The sequence below is a fragment of the Bufo gargarizans genome, chromosome 8 (genome assembly GCF_014858855.1).
Source record: "Bufo gargarizans isolate SCDJY-AF-19 chromosome 8, ASM1485885v1, whole genome shotgun sequence".
In the NCBI taxonomy this organism is placed as follows: domain Eukaryota; kingdom Metazoa; phylum Chordata; class Amphibia; order Anura; family Bufonidae; genus Bufo; species Bufo gargarizans.
In genome coordinates, this window is record NC_058087.1 from 184,391,387 (window position 1) to 184,419,098 (window position 27,712).

At 46.1% G+C, this 27,712-nt stretch overlaps 1 protein-coding gene across 3 annotated transcripts; it reads left to right on the forward strand.

The window, feature by feature from the left end:
* The first annotated feature begins 207 nt into the window (after window positions 1-207).
* On the forward strand, window positions 208-27,676 carry SREBF1 (sterol regulatory element binding transcription factor 1). Of its 3 annotated transcripts, none has more exons than XM_044302874.1 (19): window positions 208-526; window positions 7,402-7,848; window positions 7,952-8,271; window positions 8,349-8,477; window positions 9,180-9,392; window positions 9,588-9,702; window positions 10,324-10,502; window positions 10,663-10,861; window positions 10,945-11,126; window positions 14,485-14,746; window positions 14,828-14,994; window positions 15,099-15,267; window positions 15,996-16,104; window positions 17,219-17,328; window positions 17,582-17,714; window positions 18,507-18,669; window positions 18,997-19,185; window positions 20,069-20,180; window positions 26,432-27,676. In XM_044302874.1, exons 1-19 carry the CDS (start codon window positions 421-423, stop codon window positions 26,650-26,652), a joined length of 3,525 nt encoding a protein of 1,174 aa, XP_044158809.1. In that variant the 5' UTR covers window positions 208-420; the 3' UTR covers window positions 26,653-27,676. The 3 variants fall into 3 exon arrangements, with proteins under 3 accessions (XP_044158809.1, XP_044158811.1, XP_044158810.1); XM_044302876.1 differs by lacking the exon at window positions 26,432-27,676 and adding an exon at window positions 22,615-23,206; XM_044302875.1 differs by lacking the exon at window positions 208-526 and adding an exon at window positions 3,810-3,913.
* Window positions 27,677-27,712: the final 36 nt, after the last annotated feature.

Sequence of the window (27,712 nt, forward strand, 5' to 3'; positions counted from 1 at the left end):
AATCTAATCTGACGTGTTACATGATATCATATGTTGCCTTTTGTTTCCTGCAGTGCGAGGGTTAAGGAGCCTCCTGAAGCTGCTGAAAAGGCTCTGCTTGCTGTGCAGAGAGGGGGGGGTGAGGATATTATGGGAGGAAGGAGGCAGGGTATGGGGGAGGGAGCTGGGCGCAGGGGGTGCACTGGGCAGAGCCCGAACATCTAGGCGCCTCCTACTGACCAGCTCCAAGCAGCTACAGTTTGCCTGAAGTTCCTTGGTGCTTGTTGTACATATGGGGGGGCTTCAGCATTAGACACCCCTCCTCCCACAACCTGCGACCTGTCAGTTCCATAGATTTCTATGGGAATAATGCACATGCCTGACACAGGGCTGAGATCCTGAGGACCCTTCCTAGAAGAAGAGGACTACAAAGTACCAAAAATGAACAGCATTGCCTATGATGAGAGCTCCTTGGACCACCTGGACCCCTCTCTGTCTCTGCAGGAGAGCAGCGACATCGACACCGCCTTGCTGAGCGACATAGATGGTAGGTGACCCATGCCACTCGATGGGTGCCGGAGCTGGTTTGATTGACCAGAGCGGGGCCAAAAAAAATAATAATAATCTTGAAGAGTGGACATGGTGGTGTCCTCACTGTATTCTTGCAAAAACGTAACGCGTTTTGAGTCACATGGTGCGACTTTCCTGTACGATTTCAGCCATGTGATTATTATATTTTTTTAAAATTGCTGCCCATAGACCTTAAAGGAATTGTTGGGCATCTATCTAATTTGCTATAGACTACAGTGGAGCGCAATTGCGCCAAAGCTGCACGTTTCGTCGCGCATTGCATTCCAGTGCATGGTAAAAAGTGGTCGCATGGGTGTAACTGAATGCCACCCGGGCACCTATTAATAGTAGGACAATACTGGGGCTTGTAGTCCTACAACCACTCTATGGTAATAGGTGTGTATTTGAGTGTTTTTTCTGGGACTTGTAGTTCCACAGATTGTTGGGGGTGGTAGGTGTATGGGTTAAAGGCTGTATTTCAGGTTCTCCATGTGCGTCTTGTCTATGTGGAATCCTAAAAGCTTCCCTAGGGCTGCTGGCTGAGACCCTGCCCCTCGTGTGACGTCACGTTAGGGTTACTGCCGGTCAATGCTCCAGTGCTGGGCTGTTCGTCAGCAGCACCGTGCGCGCTGCCGCAGGGACTCCAACATGGTGGCAGTAGTAGTCATTCTTAGAAAATGATTTATTATTAAAATTTCTATCAGTTCTAATTTCTAACCTTGCGAGAAATTTTACTTTTTGTGCCCCTTTCCCCTACAACCTGTCATAGGTCACCGTCCCTTTGTATAGATAGGAACCAAAATGTCGCTGAGGTGAAGGCTGTGGTTGGTGATATTGAGCCACATACTAATTAGTAGAGGTCGGGTTTCCTCATCTGTGGTCATTCAGTGCCGTCACCGTGTCCTTCAATCATTTCTTAAGTTATCTGCTTCTGGGAAAGCTGGGCTTCCAACAATATGACCGCCATATCAGCTCCAACAGGTCGTTCAAGGTTCCAAGATCCTTGTGTCCTGCTGTGCTGTAATGTAACCCATATCGCTCCATAAGGAGGCACATTTGCCTCTCGGGGCTCTAGAAAAGCTGGGTGACAACTCTATGCCGTATCCATGGATCAGCGCCTTTCCATTCTGTGGGACACCGCCGCTGTGCTGATTCAGACGACGACACAAAGCCCCATGTTTATCTCAGGTGCCCGTCACAAAGGATTTTGCCGAGCCAGGTTTCCTGCCCCTGACTAGAACAGTCCAGAGGGGGCTTCTGGCAGCTGGTAAACATGGCTGATTATGTAGCTAGGCCCGGCCCTTCCTGAGCAGCAGGGTAACACAAACTGCTTCCAAACCAGTGCCATGTTTGTGCCAAGGTATAGTGAGTGGTACAGTAACCCCCTGCGCCTACCGGGGCCCAGTTCAAAATCTGCATCGGGGTCCCCCGACCATCAAATGATATGATTGTTGTTTTTATGTGGAAGGAAAGCCATTAGGCCGCCTTTACAATACAAATGGGTGTGAAGAAAAATGGTGGGAACTTGGTGTGTGACAATATGGCCACCATTACAGTACATATTGGTGTGAAGAAAAATGTTGGGAAGCTGGGTGTCTGATAACATGGCCGTAAAGAAAAATGGTGGGACGCCTGCTGCCTCACAATATGGCCACCATTACAGTACATAACGGTGTGAAGAAAAATGTTAGGAAGCTGGGTGTCTGATAACATGGATGTAAAGAAAAATGGTGGGAAGCCTGCTGCCTGACAATATGGCCACCATTACAGTATGTATCGGTGTAAAGAAAAATGTTAGGAAGCTGGGTGTCTGATAACATGGCCGTAAAGAACAATGGTGGGAAGCCTGCTGCCTGACAATATGGCCACCATTACAGTTCATATCGGTGTGAAGAAAAATGTTAGGAAGCTGGGTGTCTGATAACATGGCTGTAAAGAAAAATGGTGGGAAGCCTGCTACCTGACAATATGGCCACCATTACAGTACATAACGGTGTAAAAAAAAATGTTAGGAAGCTGGGTGTCGGATGATATGGCCGCCATTACATTACAAATTGGTTTAAAGAAAAATGGCGGGAAGCCTGGTGCCTGACAATATGGCCACCATTACAGTACGTATTAGTGTGAAGAAAAAACGTGGAAAGCTAGGTGTCTGACAATATGGCCGCCTTTTCAATACCAAGAGGTATAATAAAATAAAAAATTGGAGGCCAAGACAACCCATGACTGCCAAAAACAGAACCCAAACCTTCCCATTCCCATAAATCCAATTTTGGTGGGTGAAGCTCGACCACAGGTTATATTTAAGTTCAATATGGCTGTCCATGTTTCGCCTTGTGGCCCATTTTCATTAATTCTTTTAATATTCGCCGTCTTTATTCGCCTCTTAGTCTGTTCACCCGCATGATATGCTCAGACTAAATATTTTTGCAGAAAACTTTGGAAAGCAAATATTAGGTCAGACTAGTAATGGACACTGACCTCTGATCCTGTAAATATTGCGCGTTCTGTAGGCAGACTGTGCAGAGCTGAGTTTGTCGTTTAAAGGGAAATTTACAATTTAGATGGGAGTCGGCTGTATAGGCGTAGATGGCGGCGGCGGCGGCAGCCATCCTGAGTAGTGTTATTGTAAAAAAAGAGCTGGTAGAGCACAGTGATGCCAAATATTTGCAATATAGGTTATATAAAGAAGGAGTGGTGCATGACACAAATGGGCGCCAACAAGATACACAAAACGATATATTTGCGCAGCACCTTACACATCTTCCTATTATGACTGGTGCCAAATAACAAATTCGGCTTTGCTACATTTGTCGATATGTATACAATTAATGGGAGTACTTCAGGAATATGGTATTGGTTGTTGTGAAGTGATAGATCCTGTCATGTCAATGACCTTGTAGCTTTTCCTTGCACAATGCCTGTATGTAGGTGACTTGTAGTAATGTAGTGACATGCCGCCTGTGAACGTCCTCTAATAACCCGCACCCTCACTGAACGCTAGTAACCTTGAGAGTGGAGGCTGGGTCCTCCTCAGTCTATGGCCAGGCTGGGCCGCTTCTTACATCTCGCCCTGATTGGCCCTCCACAGTCACCTCATCTTCACAGCCCTGATTCATTCTCCTGTCCCCATAACTCCATCCACAAGAGGTGGAGCTGCTCCACCACAAGGAGGAGGAAGAGGAGGGTGTGGGAAAAAAAAGAAAAGCAATAGATGCCCAGGAGAGGCAAAGAGTTGTCAGAACTGCAGCAGCAGCATTTAGTGAAGCATCTCTTAGGGGTCTGGGAAGGGGAGGCTTAGGGAATTCGGGGAGCCTGGCTCTTCCTCCCTCCTCCAGCGTGCCCATGGAGTGCACTTTTGAAGGTACAGAATCGTCTCCAAAATCTTTTGCAGCTTTTAGCACCCGTATTGTGGGTTACTGGTCGTTTTTAGAAAGATTTTGGGAAAAATACATGAAAATGGAAAAAGCATTAAAATTGATTGGAATTATTTTTTTTTAAAATTCCCTTACAAATGTGGTACCCTGTGTGTGTATGTGTAGATATATATATACCCTGTCCCATGGTATTTGGACCGTCTGGATCCTCCGCCTTTCTCCAGAGTGCCTATGGAGTGCTCTTTTGAAGGTTTTTTGTAGTTTTTTTTCACCCGTATCATGGTTTTAGAAAGAATTTGGGAAAACAGAAAAAGCATAAAAATATTACTGGAAATAAATTTTTGAAAATGCCCATATTATGACTTATACAAATGTGGTACCCTCTGTATATATATATATACACACAATATCAAAGCAACCTGCCTCATCGTATTGTATTATTAGCTGCACAGGTCAGGGGGAGAGTTGTCAGAACTGCAGCAGCAGCATTTAGTGAAGCATCTCTTAGGGGTCTGGGAAGGGGAGGTTTAGGGAATTCGGGGAACCTTGCTCTTCTCCCCCTCCTTCACCGTGCCTATGGACTGTACTTTTGAAGGTCTTTTGTAGCTTTTTGCACCTATATTGTGGTTTACGGGTCAGTTTTATAAATGTTTTGGGAAAAATACATGAAAAAAGAAAAAATATATAAAAAATACTGCTAATTAATTTTCTGAAAAAAAAATCCCTGATGTCAAATTAAGTACCCTAGATATATATATATATATATATATATATATATATATATATATATATATATACAGTTGCAAGAAAACGTATGTGAACCCTTTGGAATGATACGGATTTCTGCACAAATTGGTCATAAAATGTGATCTGATCTTCATCTAAGTCACAACTATAGACAATCACAGTCTGCTTAACTAATAACACACAAAGAATTAAATGTTACCATGTTTTTATTGAACACACCATGTAAACATTCACAGTGCAGGTAGAAAAAGTATGTGAACCCCTAGACTAATGACATCTCCAAGAGCTAATTGGAGTGAGGTGTCAGTTAACTGGAGTCCAATCAATGAGATGAGATTGGAGGTGTTGGTTACAGCTGCCCTGCCCTATAAAACACACACCAGTTCTGGGTTTGCTTATCACAAGAAGCATTGCCTGATGTGAATGATGCCTCGCACAAAAGAGCTCTCAGAAGACCTACGATTAAGAATTGTTGACTTGCATGAAGCTGGAAAGGGTTATAAAAGTATCTCCAAAAGCCTTGCTGTTCATCAGTCCACGGTAAGACAAATTGTCTATAAATGGAGAAAGTTCAGCACTGCTGCTACTCTCCCTAGGAGTGGCCGTCCTGTAAAGATGACTGTAAGAGCACAGCGCAGACTCCTCAATGAGGTGAAGAAGAATTCTAGAGTGTCAGCTAAAGACTTACAAAAGCCTCTGGCATATGCTGACATCCCTGTTAGCGAATCTACGATACGTAAAACACTAAAGAAGAATGGATTTCATGGGAGGATACCACAGAGGAAGCCACTACTGTCCAAAAAAAACATTGCTGCACGTTTACAGTTTGCACAAGAGCACCTGGATGTCCCACAGCAGCACTGGCAAAATATTCTGTGGACAGATGAAACCAAAGTTGAGTTGTTTGGAAGAAACACACAACACTATGTGTGGAGAAAAAGAGGCACAGCACATAAACATCAAACCCTCATCCCAACTGTGAGGTATGGTGGTGGGGGCATCATGGTTTGGGGCTGCTCTGCTGCGTCAGGTCCTGGACGGATTGCTATCATCAAAGGAAAATGTAATTCCCAAGTTTATCAAGACATTTTGCAGGAGAACTTAAGGCCATCTGTCCACCAGCTGGAGCTCAACAGAAGATGGGCGTTGCAACAGGACAACAACCCAAAGCATAGAAGTAAATCAACAACAGAATGGCTTAAACAGAAGGAAATCCGCCTTCTGGAGTGGCCCAGTCAGAGTCCTGACCTCAACCCGAGTGAGATGCTATGGCATGACCTCAAGAAAGCGATTCACACCAGACATCCCAAGAATATTGCTGAACTGAAACAGTTCTGTAAAGAGGAATGGTCAAGAATTACTCCTGACCGTTGTGCGCGTCTGATCTGCAACTGCAGGGAACGTTTGGTTGAAGTTATTGCTGCCAAAGGAGGTTCAACCAGTTATTAAATCCAAGGGTTCACATACTTTTTCCACCTGCTCTGTAAATGTTTACATGGTACATTTAATTCTTTGTGTGTTATTAGGTTAAGCCGACTGTGATTGTCTATTGTTGTGACTTAGATGAAGATCAGATCACATTTTATGACCAATTTGTGCAGAAATCCATATCATTCCAAAGGGTTCACATACTTTTTCTTGCAACTATATATATATATATAATATCTTTATTATAGGGGATCATTTAAACTTCTTTTCAAAACCCAACAGATTTTTTTTTAATACATTTGAGGTGCAAATATTGTATATGTAATTGTCATACATATTAATGGCAACCTGGATACAGGGGCATAGCTATAGGGGGGAAGAGGTAGCAGTCATTCCTGGTGCCTTAGACATCCCTCATGTTAGGTGAGGGGCCCAGTTACTAATAGTGCACTGGGGCCCCAGAGCTTTAAGTTACACTTCATACTAATCCTATTATACATGGATATAATAAGTAATGAGTGGACGCTTTATGTTTTCCCCCGTCCCCGTGGTCCCCGGCCTGACAATAGTATTGCCATTAAACAGTATTATGAGGTGTTTCTCATAGCAATCAATCAGATTCCAGCTCTCATTTTAAAAGTGCTGGTTTGGAAATGAAAGCAGTGATCTGATTGGTTGCTATGGGACACTGCAGTGATTGTCTGGTCTAGGTTTGATACTAGGCCGCAGTCTATTATTACGTGTATAGATGTCTTTTAGTTTGTTATCTGATAGTCCAAAATTCCTGCTAAAGTCCCCAATGCTGACCCAATAGTCCAGTCCAGAGCTGCTCAGTGGCCAGCAGTGAGGTCAGTATAATGGTGGCAAGGTCAGTGTTGGCGGTGGTGAGCATCTAAAAATGATGGACACCCAGGCCATAGGTATCCACCAGTATTGTATCTGCCATAGGTGTCTCTCGTCAGGGGAATCTAGGATCTGAAAGATTGAATCTTATGTGATCTTCATGTATTTTATGTGAAAAGCTGTGCCATGTTATAATGTCTGTGACAGTATTGATTATGTACCTGAACTCATTGTATATGTATACACTACTGACTTTTGATTATCTAATAAAAATTTATATAAAAAAAAAAAAAAAAAAAAAGCTGTGCCACAGGTGACAGCCAGCTAGTTCCATCTGTGCCATATGACTCCTGCCTCTAACCGGCCATAATCCACAAAATGGCCGCCCTCCGGCATTCAAAGCATGTGAAATCTGAATTCAGTGTAAAGATTTGCATGTCTTCATTCCCCTCTCCAGATATGCTTCAGCTCATCCACAATCAAGACCATGACTTTCCCGGCTTTTTCGATAGCCCCTTCGGACCGATCAGTACCCCCACCCAGGATGCTGCCCCTAATGTGGACCTTGCTGGAGGTGCAGCACTCAGCTCCCTGGAGGGATTACTGGCGGCACCTACACATTCGACCCCCATGAAGATGTTACCGCTTTCCACCCCCGGTTTCCAAAGCCCACCTACTGTGTCCCAGCCACAGGAGAATCTGACACAGCAGCTGAAACCTAGGGTACAGAACTTGTTGAAGGATGAGCCCATGCAGATCAGCCCGTCTCCACAGCAGAGCAAACTCCAGCCGGTGCCGCAGCAGATGCAGAGCATGGCATTTGGGAAGAACATGGTGACACCTGTGCAACCTCTGTATAACAGCCAGCCTGTGACTGGGTATGCAGAGCAGACTTCCTACACAGGTAATTATGAGGTGACTGATGCGGCTGTAGGTGGCCGCGCTGCAGGAAGAGAATATCATCAATGCAGCATTCTCAATAACTTATGAAACATCTTATTTTGCAGTAGCGCAAAGTGCTCCGTCTCAGCAAAATACTACAAGCCAGCCTCTGCAGAACATCTCTGGTCAGCCTCTGCTGAACATCCCAGGTCAGCCACTGCAGAGCATTGCCACGCAACCCTTGCAGAGCGTTGTAAGCCAGCCGATTCAGAATGTTGTGACCCAGGCCCCGACCCTGCAGACTATAGCTGCCCAACCTCTGCAGATGCACTCTTCACCCCAAATCCAGCAACCCTTGACCATCAACACCCAGAGCCTGTCTCCCCATTTCCTGACCACTGCCACCAGCACAGCTTCCATAACCTCACAAATCCAGCAGGTTCCGGTGAGTGAGCTGACACCCGTCTGCCATTTTCATTGACAGTCCATGGATATGATTACTGAGATGACCTCTCTTGACAGGTTCTGCTCCAGCCTCACTTTATCAAAGCGGAGTCTCTGCTGCTTACTGCTGTAAAGACTGACACAATGGGGATGACCGGAATGAAAACCACACCAACTAGCACCACCATACAGACCACTCCGCTGCAGGTAAGTAGCAAAAAGGTGCTACAAAGCTAAACGCTAAAACTTTGCAATATGTGGGGAGCTCCTTCTTCGCTGCCTGCAGCTTCTCTGTAAATATTCACAAACCTTCTCAGCCACCGAAAGTCCATCTAGAGTAAAACTGTAAACTAGACAGAGGAGGGGAATGTGGCTGCAGATACAGAAAGCTTTATGGGGGAGCGGGAATACTCGCCTGCAATACTTGACATTCCTACTGCCATCTGTACACTCATGATGATGACGTCTCCCCACCATCTTGAGTCATCAAGAAGGAAACACAGGGTGCCCTTGAAACCTATACTTAAATACTTCAAAGAACTTCTTCACCTAAAGTCTAAAAATTGAGGTTGAACTGGAGCTAAACTCAAATCCTATTCATAGGGGTGCAGGAAGCTTAGATTCGGGGTGCTGTATGCAGGGTCCTTGCAACAAAGAACACTTGTCCCTGTGCTTTTGCTGATGGTGCCTTCCATGTCAGTTCTGTAGGCACATCTTGACCTGTTCTCCATTGTGAGGAACATTCCTACAGCAGCTTAAATCTCTGCTCCTCAAAGCCCCGTTAGAATCACTGGGGGACGGGCATATGGGTCACTCCATGAAAACTTGAATTCTCAGATCGGCCTGGACTATGCAGGACCTTCCTTACTTCACTGCTGTTTTCTTGAACGGTTTTGCTCTTGATTTTAGACCCTGATGAGTGGTGGGACCTTTTTAACCACCGTGATGGTGGACACGGACAAGCTGCCAATTAACCGTCTAAATGTCAATGGCAAGATGGCCATGCTGAACAGTAAGGGGGAGAAACGAACTGCGCACAATGCCATAGAAAAGCGCTACAGGTCTTCTATCAATGACAAAATTATTGAACTGAAAGATCTTGTGATGGGAACGGAGGCCAAGGTACGTGACTGACCCCAAAATACAACACATGTTTGGGTAAATAAGTAGCGGTACTCCTGGCAACCAGATGTCTTCTTTTACTTTTTGAGATGACATCTGGAATTGGATTGGTTTTAATGGAGTTAGCGGTGGTAATGTTTTTTTTTGTTTTGTTTATAAGAAGGTGTAGATAAAAATTCTTCTGCCTTTTAACAGTTGAACAAGTCGTCCATTTTGAAGAAGGCCATCGACTACATTCGCTATCTGCAGCAAAGCAATGTGAAACTAAAACAGGAGAACATGATGCTGAAAATGGCGGCTCAGAAAAACAGTAAGGAGGGCTTTCTGTCCAATACGGTTGGGAGGGGGGGTGCATTTTATATGAGTTAATGACAGTCGATGATGGGCTGATTCAGATTACACTAATCGCTCATACAGTGCTAAGCAGCCGGTACATGACCTGATGTATTTCCCTGTAGTTTTCCATCCCTGTGTGTAGACTGTCTGTGTATATTTACAAAATTATAGGGGACGGGGAGGAGGGGATGCAGCTGCAGTTTACCCTGTGTCTCTGGGACTACATGCTGTGAGAGGGGAGGAGGGGATGCAGCTGCAGTTTACCCTGTGTCTCTGGGACTACATGCTGTGAGAGGGGAGGAGGGGATGCAGCTGCAGTTTACCCTGTGTCTCTGGGACTACATGCTGTGAGAGGGGAGGAGGGGATGCAGCTGCAGTTTACCCTGTGTCTCTGGGACTACATGCTGTGAGAGGGGAGGAGGGTATGCAGCTGCAGTTTACCCTGTGTCTCTGGGACTACATGCTGTGAGAGGGGAGGAGGAACACAAGTAGAGAGGCATTTGATTGAGCAAAGCACTGGCATTTCATAAAAGAGTTCCCCCACTCAGTATATAAGTTCATTGTCTTTTCGTAATGCCTTCTTTTTCCATTGCAGATACATTAAAAGATCTTGTTGCCGGTCCTGGGGTCAATATGGATGGAATGAAGGCAGAAATGATGGAGATCCTAACTCCACCTCCATCGGACGTCGGGTCCCCGTCTCACACTGGCAGTCCCTTATCTCAGTGTAGCAGTGACTCGGAGCCGGACAGTCCATTCAACGATGAAGCCAAGGTGACCTAAGTCCTCCCTTACAGTCGCTATCCACCTTAATGTACCCATAAATAATAACGGATGGGGGAGAGGGAGGTGTTGAGTAGTATTATGAGAGCACATATAATAATTGGGTGTAATTTTATAGGGTATAACTAACATTCACTAGTCTATGTTTTAGGTGCAGGTCAAGCAAGAGATGCCTTCTTCTCCCAGTTCTGGCATGCTGGATCGGTCCCGTATGGCGCTTTGTGTTTTCGTCTTCCTATGTCTCTCCTTCAATCCGTTATCCTTCTTGATGGGAGGATCCACAAGCCAAAAGGCCTCCGAAAGTTCCACTTTTCATGGTAATGGAAGGAGTATGCTGGAAGTAGGCTCAGGTAAATTCTTTATGGTCTGAAGGGTCTGGGGTTCTGTATGACGGTGGAATATTCTGTATGTGATTTATCTGGTTGACCCGTAGAGACGTCTTCTTGGTTAAGTTGGTTAAGCCCTTCTGCTCTTCTCTGGCCCATCAACCTCATCATCGTCCTGGCCGTGTTCATCCGGCTCTTCATCTATGGCGAGCCAGTCACCCGTCTGCACTCGGAATCATCTGTCAAGTTCTGGTGTCATCGGAAACAAGCTGACGTCGATCTGTCTCGGGTAAGACGAACCGGAAGTGGAATCTGATGTCGATTTGCAAAAAAGAGTTTCTGGCTTTGTGTTAAAGTTGTAAAAAAACTCCCACACCTCCATTCCATCCTTGCTTAAAGGGGTTGTCCGGGTTCAGAGCTGAACCCGGACATACCGTTATTTTCACCCCGGCAGCCCCCCTGAGCCTAGCATCGGAGCATCTCATGCTCCGATGCGCTCCCGTGCCCTGCGCTAGATCGCGCAGGGCACGGGCTCTTGTGTTTTCAATAACACACTGCCGGGCGGTAACTTCCGCCCAGCAGTGTGTTCGGTGACGTCACCGGCTCTGAGGGGCGGGCTTTAGCTCTGCCCTAGCCGTTTTACTGGCTAGGGCAGCGCTAAATCCCGCCCATCAGTGCTGGTGACGTCACCGGGGTTCCTGTTAGCCCCATAGAGAGCCCGGTACGTCACCGGAACTCTGAAAAATGCCTTTGCCCTGCGCGATTTAGCGCAGGGCAAAGGAGAGCATCGGAGCATGAACTGCTCCGATGCTCATGTCAGGGGGGCTGCCGGGGTGAAAATGGAGGGCTGTCCAGGTTCAGCTCTGAACCTGGACAACCCCTTTAAGGAGTTCGATAGATTTAGCCATCTTAGCAACTTTAAGATAAACATGGATAAGACTGAAATGTTAAATATTTCTCTCTCTCAAGAGATGACTGAATCTCTCAAACATAATTTCCCATTTAAATGGAAAGCTGATTAGCTTATCATATCTAGGTATCCAGGTTCCAGCTCAGCTACACCAGTTATTCCCCTTAAACTACATACCTCTACAGAAAAGAACCCTTGAGGAACTTCAGACATACAAACTTAAACATCTCTAATGGTTCGGTTGTATGAATACAGTCAAAATGGACATCTTGCTGAGGTTTTTATACCTATTTCAAACTATACCTATTCATGTACCTAAAAAATGCTTCTTAGAGATCCAAAAGGCCCTTAACAGGTTCATTTGGCACACCAGTAAACCTAGATTGAATAAAAAGGTCCTGATCAAACATAAATCCCTAGGGGGGTTTAGTTTACCAGATGTTCGCCTATATCATGAAGCGGCGATACTTGCTAGACTTTTAGATTGGAAACATAAAGGCTTAAAGAAGCTTTGGGTCACTCTGGAACAATCTTTATCACCTCTCCCCCTTCAAGCCATACCCTGGCTAAATATAAAGGATAGACCCTCTCAGGAAGAATGTCCATTTCTTGTGAGACATGTTCTAGCAGTCTGGGAGGAATGGATCAATAAATCCCAAATTACCTTCAGACCAGGTCCCATGACTCAACGTCATGGGAATCCAGCGTTTATCCCGGGCATGACTCAGTCATCCTTTCTCATCAAAACCACACATAATGATCTAATGAGAATTAGAGATGTTCTGTCAGAGGAGACACTATCCTCTTTTGAGAATCTACGCCAGAGCGTAGCAATTAGCACGACTTCCTGGCTGGGATATGCTCAATTAAGTGCCTTTTTTGGAACCACATTTTCCAGAGGAACAGTGAACCCAATGACAGGTTTTGATAGGTTATATCTGCAACAGGGCACAATTGAAGGTACTTTGTCCACACTTCACAGAGTGCTCCTTGATATACATAGTGGAGAAAGGGCACCATTTTTCGATAGATGGGAATCTGATTTGCAGACCCGGTTCACAGACGTAGAGGTAGAGAAGATGTGTACGTTCTCCCATGGAATCTCACTGGCGTCACAGGTCAAAGAAAACAATTACAAAATTCTCTCGAGATGGTACTACTATCCTACTAAATTACATCAGATGTTCCCTACGGTGTCAGAAAAGTGCTGAAGATGCGAGAATTATAGGGGTTCCTTGTTACATATTTGGTGGAGCTTTCCGAAAATCCACTCGTTCTGGGAGTGAATCTTGCAGATCTATGCCAAATACTCAAACAGGACGATCCCTAACACTCCACAGCTTACCCTACTATCCCTGATTCCTGGCTCTCTTGCCCAGGTCAAGAAAGGGGTTCTGTGACATTTCCTGTCCGCTGCGAGGATGGTTATCCCTAGACATTGGAAGTCCAGTTCTCCACCCACATTGCTTGAATGGTCAAGAGAGCTAAGATTTATATTACGTATGGAAGAGTTGATAGCAAACGAGCAAGAAAGAGCTGAATCTTTTGCACGTAGCTGTGACCCCTTACTCCAGTTTCTGGACTCACCGGAATTTAATGACTTACTAGGAGCGTAATGCGTTTTAGAACTTATAAGATCTCTCACAGTATCTTTAGGTCAGGTCCATTTGTTTTAACATCTCTCAATGTTGTCTTCCCCTTCCATCCCCCTCCTTCCTTATGTCTCCTTTGTTCCTCCCCATGTTATTGTCTTACTAAATGGTGATAATTTCCAGTGAGATAAACGTATAGCCACAAGGAATATACTGAGATTGACAATTGGCTACATAGGCCACAATGCTTCATGAGTAGTGTTTAACATGGATACAATGGTGCAAGAGAGTCTATATCTGTATTCACTTTTTGAAGATTGTATACACTCTTTATATTTGTTGTATTAATAACAACTTTCTCATTGTTACTTTATGCGCTGGACCCTAAATGGTTCCAATGTAATATTCTTGTACATCAACTGTCACTATTCATTTTTGAAATTGGTAATTTCAATAAACTCAGAGTAAACATAAAATTGTAGAAAAAAAAAAAATCTGCAACTTTCTAATATCCTCACCATTTACCAGATATCTGCTTTCTGTCAGTGAATGGGAATATTCTTTAAAGGCTGAAAAACTATCCTGATCGTGTCCCACTGACAGAGCTGCATGGCTCGTTACAGTGTATTGGAGCTCTCTGCTGTAATTGGTTGTGTGAGCAGGATAAGGACAGGACAGATGCTCCGGATGTAAACCAGAATATTGTTATTTACTGTTAGCAAGCAGAGATCTTGAAATGACAGGGAATTTCTCTATGCAAAAAAACTTGCAACCATTGCAAAAAACAAAACAAAAAAACAATGGATAAGGAATAAGATGTTCCAACCAATGGGACCCCCACCGATCACAGGAATGAGGGTGCTATCTCCACCCCATTTGAATGGAGCCATGGTTGAGCATGCTCACGATCACTCCATTCATAGTCTATGGGAATGCCGGGATATCCAGCGGATAGGGGATCATTTGTTCTTACCACTATACCCTTTAAAGGAATAGTCCAGGAAAACCTTATACCTCCATTTTGCAGCTGATGTCCGATAGAAATTCACACATTTCAGACCACATCTTTGGGGAATGTAAATTATGTTGCTTTTAGCGTGATATCGGAGGAAGAAGAATAAAATGTTGGCCTTTCCTTTCTCTAGGGTGACTTTGCTCAAGCCTCACTTCATCTCTGGAAAGCTCTAAAAGCTCTTGGGAGACCCCTTCCCACCTCCAATTTCGATCTTTGCTGCAGCCTTACATGGAGCATCATCCGCTATGTATTACAGCGGCTGTGGGTAGGCCGCTGGCTGGCAGGACGGGCTGGAGGCTTCCGTAGAGACCACCAGCTAAAAGATGACGTGCGCAAGAGCTGCAGGGAGGCTGCCCTGGTTTACCATCGCTTACACCAGCTGCACATGACAGGTAGGTGGAGAGCACAGCTATAAATGAGGCTACCGCTCTACACGCGTGCACCGTGTTGATTCATCCCATGTTTTTCATTAGGGAAGCATGCAGGAGGTCACCTCGCAGCCATCAATATGGCCCTCAGCGCAGTCAACCTAGCAGACTGCGCAGGGAACACCCTCTCGGTGGCCACGCTGGCAGAGATCTATGTGGGGGCCGCATTACGAGTTAAAGCAAGCCTGCATCGGCGCTTCCATTTCTTTGCGGTAAACAAAGCAAAATTCCCTGCCATATGTGTGTCTATATATATATCCTGTACATGGCTGTCACTGTTTTCCCACTTGGGTCTAAACTTCTCTCTTCTCCACAGCGCTTCTTCCTCTGCAGCGCACGCCAGGTGTGTCTGGCAGAGAGCGTGACCATCCCTCCTGCCATGCAGTGGCTATGCCACCCTCTAGGACATCGCTTTTTTGTAGATGGTGACTGGAGTGTGAGGAGCTCTCCCCGAGACACGATATACAGTACAGCGGGCAGTGCAGGTACTTACATATAATATGCTACATACTTTGTGCCCTGCTTCTGTACATACATGCCTAGTTTTATGTGGGGTTTTCTTGGATCTTTTTTTTACTGATGACCTAGCCTCAGAATAAGGACCCCCACCGATCAGCTGTTCGAGAAGGCAGTGGCGCTCTTGTGATTGCCGCAGCCTTGTCTATGCTTTTCCTAGGCCAAGTGATGACGTTCATTGTTCACGCGGCCTAGGAGCAGCTCAGCCCCATAGAAGTGAATGGGACTGAGTGCAATACCAAGCACAGCCTCCATACAATGTATGGCACAGTGAGAAGGCAGCACCACTGCCTTCTCAAAACAGTTGGGGGTCCCAGGTGTTTGACCGGATCAGGTATTGATGACCTATTCAGAGAATAGGTCATCAGTAAAAAAATCTCAGAAAACCCTTTTAAGCTAATTTATAGTCCACTGTAACACCATTTTCAAGATCTCTGCTGGCTATCAGGGAAAAGAAACCTCCCCTGATCATGCTCAAGGGACATAGGTATAGGGTTCATTACGAGACAGCAATGAGAGCTACTGTATAATGATATGTATATTGAATATTTTATTCGTTGACAGCAAGCAAAAGTCTGGTAACAAATTTATACCTTAAGGATACAAGAATGCTTTTTGAAGAAAATAGTATATGGCCGTTGCTGCATCTCCTTGTAGCATTGGATTGGTAATGAGTTGTATTTTTTGTTGGGCGCAGTGGACCCGCTCGCTCAGGTGACCCAGGCTTTCCGTGAACATCTCCTGGAGAAAGCGTTGTATTGTGTGGCCCAGCCAGAACAAAGCAAGCCGCTGACAGAAGGAGAGGGGTGAGTCCCACACTGAATGTGTATACATTGCTGTTTGGTATCCAGATGTCTAGCGGTGGGAAGGTGGCCTGAGAATCTTCAGTTCTTGAAGTTAATGTGTTGAAATCAGGAGAAATGAGCAAGCGTATGGATCTGAATCACTGTGGGGTCAGATTGTGATGTCTAGACCAGGGATGTCAAACTCGTGACCCTCCAGCTGTTGCAAAACTGCAACTCACAGCATGCCCTGGTAGGTGAAGACTGTCTGGACATAATAGAAGTTGTAGATTTAGAACAACTGGAGGGCCACGAATTTGACATCCCTGGTCTAGACCGCAGGGTCGGGACATCTCCAAACTGGCCGGTCTTTTGGGGTGTTCCCGTTATGTAATGGTTAGAACTTGCCAAAAGTGAAATCAGACCAAGGAAGGACAACCGCTGACCTGTTGACTGGGTCATGAGCGACCAAGGCTCATTGATGCGTTTTGGGAGCGAAGGCTAGCCCGTCTGGTCCAGTCCTATAGAAGGGCTACTCTAGAGAAAACTGCTGAAAAAGTTAAAGGGGTATTCCTATCTGGAACATTGATGGCATATTGCTAGGATATCAATGTCAGGGACCCGCTTCTTTTTCCATAACAGGACCCCCGAAGTGAACAGAGAAGAGCCACGCATGCGCGGCCACCCACCGCTTTGGGAGTTCTGAAAATATCAGGCCGTTGGCTCAGCTATTTCCAGCAAAAGTAGAGGTGGCCACGCTTGTGCAAGGCGTTCTCCATTCACTGCTTGTCTATTTTCGGAAATCCCATAGTGATGAATAGAGAGCCCGCCGTTCTCCATTCTCTAGATTCTCTAGCTAGGAGCGGGTCCTAGAGGTGGAGCCTGCACCTAGCTGACATTGATGGCATAGCCTAGCGATATGTCATCATTATCCCAGTTGGGCCAGCCCCTTTAATGGTGGACACCTTCCAAAGGATTCTGGAATCTATGTCTTGATCTGTTTGGGCAGCTTAAGCAGGCCTACACAATGTTAGAAAAACTGTTTTAATGTTATGCCTGATCATGTACGTCCTCCATTGTGATTGCTATATATCCTGTATGTAGTTACTCACATCAGTTCTGTTTGCTCTCCCCGTAGTGAGTTCTCAGATGCCCTGGAATATCTGCAGCTTCTGAATGGTTGCTCAGATGCTGCAGCTGTCACAAATCACACCTTCTCCATCAGTTCCAGTATGGCCGCCGTCACAGGTAAGTTCAGTACACACGCACTAATATATTGCACTTATTTTACCTGTCGCAATAAAATCTAATTTCTACACTGCAATGTATGCAAAGTCACACATTGTCATGATTCAGAGAAAAACGTGTTTGACAATGGCCTGGCAATGCAAAGATGCCACGTGCAGACATATATGGTCTGCAGTGTGGTTTGTGCCGCCATTGAGGAGCGTTTAAAATAAAAGTGGGGTATTTTATTGTCACCCATTATTTTCCTGTACAGGCACAGATCCAGTCGCCAAGTGGTGGGCGTCCATAATTATTGTGGCTATTAACTGGCTTCAAGGAGATGACGAGGCAGCACAGAGGTTATACCCAGTGGTGGAGTACATGCCGAAATCACTTCATGCCTCCGAGTGAGTGCAAGAAAATATACCGTATATAGTAGTTCTCTTCCAAGGGACTGTAACCATGTCTGTATGTTTTATATGATATAAGCATTTATCTTAAAGGGGCTGTCCAAAAAAAGAATCCATACTCATCCTCACTGATCCGTCGCCACATCCTAGGCCAGTGACTTAGTACATCGGTTGTGTGAGACTATGTGCAGCTCAGTCCCATTCAAGTGAATGGGGCAGAGCTGCAATGCCAAGCACAGCCACTATTCAATGTAAGGCGCTGTGCTTGGTAAGTTGTGAGATGGCCGCAGCAATGACCTGCAATGGGGGTCCCGGGACTTGGACCCCACTGATGTAATATTGATGACTTATCCTGTGGATAGGCCATCAATATCAAATTCCTGGATAACCCCTTTAATCTGCCCTTACACGTCAGATAAACATGTTGGCTGAAATGTCTGATTTTGGCTAACTATCGCTTAGAAATTATATGTGAACATTAGCGATGGCTGATAGTAGCTGGATCTGATCGGATATTGTCAGAAGCAATGACCAAATGCGGCTGGAAATCGGCAACTTTGCCCCAGCCCACCGTGTTGTTTTATCTCCCTGATCTGGCAGTTTTAATCTGACATGTGGACGATCAGATTGTTGGGCGACTGGTCAGACACATTCCACCCGATGCTTATTTGTATGGCAGGTCTTCTGAGACACTTGAGCTTATTGACTGGATTCCTTGTCAGCCATTTTACCAGGTAAGACGATGGCCGCACACAGGTAATTGTACAGCTTCATCTCTTTCCTCTATAGAAACATGTTGCCAAAAGCTGCTCTGTACACCTTCAAAGCAGTGCGGACTCTCTTTGGGAAGCAGGACAGCACGCAGGTCAGCCTGAGTCAGTGTGAGAAGGCCAGTGGATACCTCAGAGACAGCCTGAACTCCAGTCCGTCCAGTAACGGCAGTGTGGATAAGGTGAGCAGGATGGGAGGGGGGTGGCATAAACTTTCCTGAACGTCTTCAGTTCGCAGAGGCTGACGATCACTGTGGCTGTGGTGCATTGTAGTTGCATTGCATGTTCTATTCTCTGTGTGCAATGTATCTGCAGTGCAATACAGAGGCAGCGTCTGACCTACGACCTCTGAGACATGGCTGACTGCGGCGTTGATGGTGTAAGTAATACCTACCAAACCTGTGCTAACATTACAAGGGCTATGTGCGTGCCTGAAATTATGTCACATGGGTGATTGCTGGAGAGCACTTTCTGTCTTACAGTTGTACTTTCCTCCTTTCTTGCCTCAGGCAGTGCAGTTCCTCATGTGCGACCTTCTGTTGGTGACCAGGACTAACATCTGGCAGCAGCAGCAGAACTCTACAGGACAGCATCCGAGTCACGTCCACCCTGCGTCTCCCCAGGAGCTCAGGGGGTTCCAGTTAGATCTGAGCAGTTTACGCAGATTAGCACAATCCTTCCGGCCCGCCATGCGCAGGGTGAGTGCCGTGTTGTAAGTCCTCTCCGTGCTGGGGTGATCTGATGGGGATGTCGTCATTGTATGAAATGTATGGTAAATGTACATAAAAGGGCCGGTCCACCTTAAAGGGGGTTTCTATAGTCAGGCAGACCCCTCACATGGCCAGATCTTTGGAGGGAAGCATGCTTACCTGCTGGGGTCCAGCTCCCTTGCAACCCCACTGTCGCTGCAGCGCTCCAATTACTGCTGCAGCGGGGACATGTCCTCTTTGCGTCAAGTCCAGGGGCGTAGCTATAAGGGAAGCAGGGGAAGTGGCTGCTTTGTGGCCCGAAATCAGAAGGGGCCCACCCAGGAGGAGGGCTAAAAGATTTTATTGTCCGGTCCCCGTCAACAGTATTATACAATGACATTTTATCCAGAGACACTATATATAGTGACATGACATACAGTATATACGTGTAGAAAACGGACAGAGCAGCTGCTGGGCCTCGTCTGAGAGAGCGGTCTTGACTAACCACAGGAGTTGGGGTTGCATGGGAGGAGGGGGTTGCGAAAAAGTTGATGGGGGGGGGGGCATTAAAAAATTTGCAGTGGGGCCCACTCATTCTTATTTATACCGCTGGTCAAGTCAATGGTAAAAGTGATGCTAGGGGGACATGTCACCTCTAAGGCCCACGATTGGCTGCAGCAGCTGTCAAACTGGATGTTGACATCTGGGGACCAGAGAGCTGCAGCAGTGGCAGATAGCAAAGAAGCTGGAACCCAGCAGCGGGGGCCAGGTAAGTATGCCCAAAAGGCCCCCGAAGATGGAAAATCCCTTTAAAAACTAAAATGCTCTTCACGTGACCCCCGTTGGTGACCATAGCACTGCACTAAGTCCGCTCTCTTTTGTGACTTTTTAGGTCTTCCTTCACGAAGCCACAGCTCGTCTCATGGCGGGTGCCAGCCCAACACGGACACATCAGTTGTTGGACCGGAGCCTTCGTAGGAGGGTGGCTCCATCAAGTACAGAAGGTAGGTTGTCTTCTTTACATAGACCCTAAGCTTGTAGCATCATGGATATCACTGGCATGGCAGTTGCTGGTTGTACTCCATGCTGTGATAATGTACACACAACCCTGGCCGGGGCCTGTATAAAAATTGGTGCAACCAATCAGATATTTGCTTGCATTTCCCATTCCACTTTTGCAAATGATATGTGGAAGCTGATTAGTCGGTCTGGGCAATGACGCCTTATGTTTGCACCATTATTTTTATACTTCATCGTCCTGATTAACCCTTTAAAAAGCCACCCCTGTGTTGTGCAATGGACCCGCATGGTGAAAGGGTTAATAAGGATGACTGTGAGGACGCATGCTAACAGAGAGGCAATGCAGATCAATTATCGCTTTGTAAATGGAAAAATATGGTTCATTTCGATCCTTAATGTTTCCTGTCGGAAGTGATGTAGAATGATTAAGGGATAGTCACCCAGCTCGCTGACACGTAGTGCATGGTTATTAACGAGGAAAGCTAACGCCATCCATCTCATCGGTGGACTGCTGCTCATGGTGATCATCTTTTATTAGGTGGATTGACCATGACATGGCAAACTTTTTTTTTTTTTGGGGGGGGGGGGGGGGCAGGGTATGGGTCAACCATTATAATGCTAGTAACCAGAAGGCGGGGCCTAAAAAGTAATGTCACTAATCTGTGCTTAAAACATGAATGCAATCAGAATTGAAGTAAATAAAAAAAGGTAATGGTTCCAAAATTTAAAGGGATTGACCAGGTTTAAAGTTTTTTTTTTTTTGTGTTTTATACTAATGACCTATCCTCTGGTGGATAGGTCATCAGGATCTGATCGATGGGGGCCCGACACCTGGGTTTGAGGAGGCCATGGCTGCTCCTGAGAGCTCTGCAGCCTCCTTGCAGCTTATCAAACACAGCGCCGTACATTGTATAGTGGCTATGCTTCGTATTGCAGCTCAGCCATTTCATTTGAATGGGGCTGAGCTGTGTCTAGGTCATGTGACCGATGTACGTGATGTCACTGGCAGGTAAACTGCAAGGAGGCCCCACTGGAGAGCAGCTGCCTCTACAAACTGCTGATCGGTGGGGGTGCCGGAAGTCGGACCCCCAACCAATCACATACTGATGATTAGTGTTGAGCGAACTTGTGTTTTAAGTTCGGCGTCTAAAGTTCGGGATCAGGTTATCGAAGAATCGCGTTATGGATTCCGCTACCCCGGACCAAGTTATGGTCCGTGGTAGCGGAATCCATAACGCGATTCTTTGATAACCCGAACCCGAACTTTAGACGCCGAACTTAAAACACAAGTTCGCTCAACACTACTGATGATCTGTCCTTAGGATAGGTCATCAGTATAAAACATTCCAGAAACAGTGCCACCCCTGTCCTTGGGGTACTGTCTGGTAGAGCTCCTCAGCTACCTATCATATGATCGTGGGGGTCCGACACCCTGGACCCCGCTGAGAAGGCAGCGGTGCTTGCAGTAGCTCTACAGCCTTCTCGCAGCTTTCCTTAGGCCAAGTGATGACACGTTCATCAGACATGTGGCCTAGGAGCAGTTCAGCTCCATTGAAGCAAATGCATATACAATGTACGGTGCTGTGCTTGGCGAAAAATGTCTGCATCTGAATAGGTTTAGTTTGCTAAAGATATTGGCAGTTTCACCTAAATCTAAATTTAAAGGGATTTTCTGGGGAAGAAGAGAGTGCTGGGAGCGCCTTCACTCTGCTGGTGTGTGGGGTACAAGAGGTCTGACCCACCAAAGATCACTCATTGATGGCCTATTCAGTAGCCATCTCATGGTCCTGCTTGGTGACCACGTAAGGGCATGGAGATCCCATGTGGTCACCTCTTCCTGTTGCTGGGGATCCATTCTAAATTCTTACCTCTGAGCTTGAAATGTAATTGGAATAATTACCTAAACCATTAGAGTCTCCCCTACACAATGGGCGTGCCATGCTAGTAAATGTCCAAATCTGTGGCACCATGCTTTTGTGGTTTGAGACCATCAAAAAGTCAATGGGGGTCATTTACAAATATCAGCTTTTTACGCTGGTCTTCTTCCCCCTGCACTGCGGAGGATTTGCGCGCAACTCGTCATAAATGAGGTGCACCTCCGGCAGTCTGTGCTCTTGGAGTAAAAACTACTTCAGTCCTTTATGCCTGATTTCGGACATAACAGATAGTAAATTTACCAGAGCTGAAACCCCAGCCCAACTACCGCCATGGGCGTGTAAAAAGTCGCAAAAAGGGAACTGGCATAAAAATGTTCGGACATGACTTCCAATGACTGCTGCATTTCTTCATGGATACTGATTGCATCCATTTATAATTGGCCAGTGGGTTGGATTTCCCCTTTAAATGTGCCTTGTAGGGGGGCAGATAAACAAAGTGTTAGAGCAGTTGATACTGAAGCTACTTCTCTTTCATTTACAGATATAGCGCGGCTTGTCAGCTGCAGCGTCACCCTCCCGACCCTGCCCTGTCAGTAATGTCCATCAGTGACGCATACTTGTCGGGTTCCGTTATTCTGCCCCTCACGGCATGGCGGACACACGGGAGCAGAGAGAGGACTCTGTGCGGGAAGTCGGCATGGAAGGGACTCTATTTTCAATAGCAGAGAATATCATATCACAAAACCTTTGTTTCCTCTTTTAATGTTTTTTATTTTTAATGTTTTTGGTGTACGGCTGCAATGCAGCCCCTGAAGCACAGGAGAGAAGGAAATTTAAAGATAATCACCGCGTGGGACAATTGGTCTTTTGTTTGGTCGCAACTTATGGATCGGGCCAACTTGTGTGTGTTGAGCGGCCACTTTCAAGTCTGAAGGGGAGGGGGGTGGAGCATGACACAGGGATGAAAGAACAGCAAGCGGAGAATCCCGTGTCAGACCCCGCCCACTTAGGCCCTGTGCTAGGCATAACACAGGGTTTCAGTTTATTCTGGAGCAGACGTCATGTTTCAGTGCTTGTAAATATATATTATATATCTGGCGTTTGATCTTTCTATTAAATGGTTTTGAAATGAAGAATTGACTGCAGCTGCCTCTCTGTGTTCATGAGATCACTGTTCAGATCTAGGGTGGTGATGGACAAACATGGCTGCACACAGGCCAGAAGAGGTTGAGGTTTTGCCCATAGCAACCAATCAGATCACTGCTTCTAAGAGACAGAAATGACAGCTGCTTTCTGATTGGCCCATTGTAATTAATCAGCTTTCTGTGGTGCAGACTGGAAACTGTAAGCTGAACTCTGATTGGTTGCTATGGGCAGCGAGGCCTAATGTGTGCAAGTGAAGCAGAAATGTCAGTTTCATCCGATAAATGTTATTCCTCCTGTAATAAGAAATGTCCCCATGTATGTAGAATGTCCTGCGTCAGCTCCTTGTGCTGTCCAGGATCTCTGCTTGTGGTCATTCAACTGGAGCATTTATAGATTTCATCCTATGGCTCAGATGTGGGGTACAGGATAATGACACTGACACTTGGGGTACAGGATAATGACACTGACACTTGGGGTACAGGATAATGACACACTGACACTTGGGGTACAGGATAATGACACTGACACTCGGGGTACAGGATGATGACACTGACACTCGGGGTACAGGATGATGACGCTGACACTTGGGGTACAGGATAATGACACACTGACACTTGGGGTACAGGATAATGACGCCGACACTTGGGGTACAGGATAATGACGCCGACACTTGGGGTACAGGATAATGACGCCGACACTTGGGGTACAGGATAATGACGCCGACACTTGGGGTACAGGATAATGACGCCGACACTTGGGGTACAGGATAATGACGCCGACACTTGGGGTACAGGATAATGACGCCGACACTTGGGGTACAGGATAATGACGCCGACACTTGGGGTACAGGATAATGACACCGACACTTGGGGTACAGGATAATGACACTGACACTTGGGGTACAGGATAATGACACTGACACTTGGGGTACAGGATAATGACACTGACACTTGGGGTACAGGATAATGACACTGACACTTGGGGTACAGGATAATGACACCGACACTTGGGGTACAGGATAATGACACACTGACACTTGGGGTACAGGATAATGACACTGACACTTGGGGTACAGGATAATTAGGGATGAGTGAATCGACTTCGGATGAAACAGGAGCTCTGTACAGTATTAGAATGTATGGACTCTGATGAGCCGAAGTTATTGCTTCGCGAAGTCTCGCAAGACTTTGTGCAATAACTTCATAAATTAATTTATACTGTAAAAAAAACATTTCCCGAACTCGGGTTCATTTCCAAGTGGTACCTTGGAACCAAACCCGAGTTTGGGAAATGTTTTTTTTTACAGTATAAATAAATTTATGAAGTTATTGCACAAAGTCTCGCGAGACTTCTCGAAGTAATAAATTTGGCTCATCGGAGCCAATACATTCTAATACTATACGGAGCTCCTGCTCCGTACAGTATTAGAACAAAGTTTTATGCGAATCGACTTTGGATGTTTCATCCAAAGTCGATTCGCTCATCCCTAAGGATAATAACACTGACACTTTGGGTACAGAATAATGACGCTGCCACTTGGGGTACAGGACAATGACACTTGGGGTACAGGATAATGACGCCGACACTTGTTGTACAGGACAATGACACTGACAATTGGGGTACAGGATAATGACACTGACACTTGGGGTACAGGATGATGACGCTGACACTTGGGGTACAGGACAATAAAGCTGACACTTGGGGTACAGGATAATGACACTGACACTTACACTTGGGGTACAGGATAATGACACTGACACTTACACTGACACTTGTGGTACAGGATAATGACACTGACACTTGGGGTACAGGATAATGACACTGACACTGACACTTGGGGTACAGGATAATGACACTGACACTTACACTGACACTTGGGGTACAGGATAATGACACTGACACTTACACTGACACTTGGGGTACAGGATAATGACACTGACACTTGGGGTACAGGATAATGACACTGACACTTGGGGTACAGGACAATAAAGCTGACACTTGGGGTACAGGATAATGACACTGACACTTACACTGACACTTGGGGTACAGGATAATGACACTGACACTTGGGGTACACGATAATGACACTGACACTTGGGGTACAGGATAATGACACCGACACTTGTTGTACAGGACAATGACGCCGACACTTGGGGTACAGGATAATGACACTGACACTTGGGGTACAGGACAATAAAGCTGACACTTGGGGTACAGGATAATGACACTGACACTTACACTTGGGGTACAGGATAATGACACTGACACTTGGGGTACAGGATAATGACACTGACACTTGGGGTACAGGATAATGACACTGACACTTGGGGTACAGGATAATGACACTGACACTTACACTGACACTTGGGGTACAGGATAATGACACTGACACTTACACTGACACTTGGGGTACAGGATAATGACACTGACACTTACACTGACACTTGGGGTACAGGATAATGACACTGACACTTGGGGTACAGGATAATGACACTGACACTTGGGGTACAGGACAATAAAGCTGACACTTGGGGTACAGGATAATGACACTGACACTTACACTGACACTTGGGGTACAGGATAATGACACTGACACTTGGGGTACAGGATAATGACACTGACACTTGGGGTACAGGATAATGACACCGACACTTGTTGTACAGGACAATGACGCCGACACTTGGGGTACAGGATAATGACACTGACACTTGGGGTACAGGACAATAAAGCTGACACTTGGGGTACAGGATAATGACACTGACACTTACACTGACACTTGGGGTACAGGATAATGACAATGACACTTGGGGTACAGGATAATGACACTGACACTTGGAGTACAGGATAATGACACTGACTCTTGGGGTACAGGACAATGACGCCGACACTTGGGGTACAGGATAATGACGCTGACACTTGGGGTACAGGACAATGACACTTGGGGTACAGGACAATGACGTTGACACTTGGGGTACAGGACAATGACACTTGGGGTACAGGATAATGACACTGACTCTTGGGGTACAGGATAATGACGCTGACACTTGGAGTACAGGATAAGGACACTGACTCTTGGGGTACAGGATAATGACACTGATACCTGGGGTACGGGATAATGACACTGACACTTGGAGTACAGGATAAGGACACTGACTCTTGGGGTACAGGACAGGGACACTTGGTGATGCTCTTGTCATTTCTCTTTCCTCCAGGGATCTGTGAGGTGACTCCGCCGACCCGGGAACATGCTGAAGCTCTTCTCTTAGCTTGCCGCTATTTACCCCCCACATTCCTATCGGCCCCGGGGCAAAGAGTGGGCATGTTGGCAGAAGCTGCCCGCACCCTGGAGAAGCTCGGGGACAAACGTACGCTGCAGGACTGTCAGCAATTTATCCTGAGCTTAGGCAGCGGGACAGCTGTCACGTCCAGTTAGGGGCTTCTCCTCATAGCCCTAACATCGCTGTGCGGACAAGAAAGAGACATGGCCGACGACCACAGCGCTCTCCAGTATTTGCTTGTCAAGCATTCACTAAGATTTAGTAAGTGGCGGCCATGTTTAAATGGTTGCCAAATATTTATGTATCTCCAGATGTGGGGCGCCATTTTACAGGCTGTTTACACACTGTTATCCCTGTCCTTAGGTGTCGGTCATATACTGAGCAAACAATATGGCTGCCTCTATGATGCGTAGAGGACACGACCCCCACAGAGACAGACACACAGCGCTAGAGCAGTTTCTATCTATTTCTGTTCGCACAATTTAAAGGGGCTCTCCATCACATTTTTCTATTGCAGGTCCTCTTTCTACAAGTTGATTGCACGTGGTTCTCTGCTGGTTTCAGGGGTCTTTGTAATCAATTGACGTCCATTGCTTTCACAGGGACTAATAGATCTGGACAATAGATCAGCATAGCCTCATAAAGCAAGTAACTCCTTTAAGGCACAACGCCGCCTAAAAATGAGCTACACCGAAACATACTGAGAATATACAACAGGTCAGTACAATCATGGTCAGTGCAGTTGCGCTCCAACTAAGCTCCGCCTACAACGGCACTGATTGGAGAACAGGGGGGTGGAAATGATGCATCGTGGGAGAATCACGCTTATAAAAATGGACCGATTGTACATTTTGAGTATAAGATTTTCCAGAGCTGTCATCACCGGCACTTCAAATAGACCTCCTGCATGTGAAGCCATGTCAGGAGTCCTGCAGATGTGGCAGGGGCAGCCATTTTGTCTGATATTTATCTAAGCTTCATTAATATATACTGTGAGACAATCATTTTGAAACAAAATAGCTGCCTCTGGCCCGTCAGTCAGTGAATGACGATCACCATAAGGCTCCATTCACACGTCCGTGATGTGTTGCGGGTCCGCAACACACCAGCCCGGCACCCCCATGCAAGCTGCGGACAAAAATAGGACATGTTCTATCTTTTGCGGAGCTGCGGACCCGAAGATCGGGCCCGCGCTCCGCAATTGCGGATGCAGAC